This window comes from Corvus brachyrhynchos, unplaced genomic scaffold, assembly GCF_000691975.1.
Source record: "Corvus brachyrhynchos isolate BGI_N302 unplaced genomic scaffold, ASM69197v1 scaffold1008, whole genome shotgun sequence".
Classification (NCBI taxonomy): domain Eukaryota; kingdom Metazoa; phylum Chordata; class Aves; order Passeriformes; family Corvidae; genus Corvus; species Corvus brachyrhynchos.
Window position 1 is genome coordinate 4,910 of NW_008239564.1, and position 680 is coordinate 5,589.

Sequence of the window (680 nt, forward strand, 5' to 3'; positions counted from 1 at the left end):
GCCGGATCAGCAGCCGCACCACCACATTGGCGTTCTCCTCCACGCTCTCGCCTGCGGGAACGGAACCCCAAAAGTCACAGGGACACCCCAGAATTCCCAAAACATGGACCTGCAAAACCCCTAAACCAGGGAACCCTAAAATCCCTAAACCAGGGAACCCTAACACCCCCAGCACAGGGACCCCCCCGATCAGCAGCCACACCCTCAAACTGGGTTCTCCTCCACACTCTTGCCTGCAGGAACGGGACCCCAAAAGTCACAGGGACACCCCAAAATCCCCAGAACATGGATCCCCAAACCAGGGAAGCCCAGGGACCCCCGGAACCCCCAGCACAGGGACCCCCCGATCAGCAGCCGTACCCCAACATCGGGGTCTCCTCCACGCTCTCCCCTGTGGGAATGGGACCCCAAAAGTCACAGGGACCCCTAAAAGGGACCCCCAAAGCACGGACCCCCAGGAGGGGACACCCGGGGGACACCTGGGGGGTCTCTCACTGCTGACAAAGACATCAAAGCACACGGAGACGAGGCAGTGCTACCGGGGGGGGAGGGGACACAGGGACCCCCTGGAGGGGACGTGGGGACCCCTGGGGACCCCTGGGGACCCTGGGGGGCAGCCGGGGGTCTCTCACCGTTGACGAAGACGGCGAAGCGCAGGGAGGCGAGGTACTTCTCCCCCC

General features: G+C 64.0%; 1 protein-coding gene across 1 annotated transcript in view; it reads right to left on the reverse strand.

Moving 5' to 3' along the window:
- LOC108448610 (ryanodine receptor 1-like) overlaps nucleotides 1-680 on the reverse strand; it is a 20,688-nt gene that overhangs the window by 131 nt on the left and 19,877 nt on the right. Inside the window, exons 9-10 of the mRNA XM_017742310.1 lie at nucleotides 633-672; nucleotides 1-51 (exon numbers count right to left, since the gene is read on the reverse strand). The exon at nucleotides 1-51 is cut by the window's left edge and continues 131 nt beyond it. Of these exons, the coding sequence (XP_017597799.1) occupies nucleotides 1-51; nucleotides 633-672 (91 nt within the window). The remainder of the gene's footprint in view (nucleotides 52-632; nucleotides 673-680) is intronic.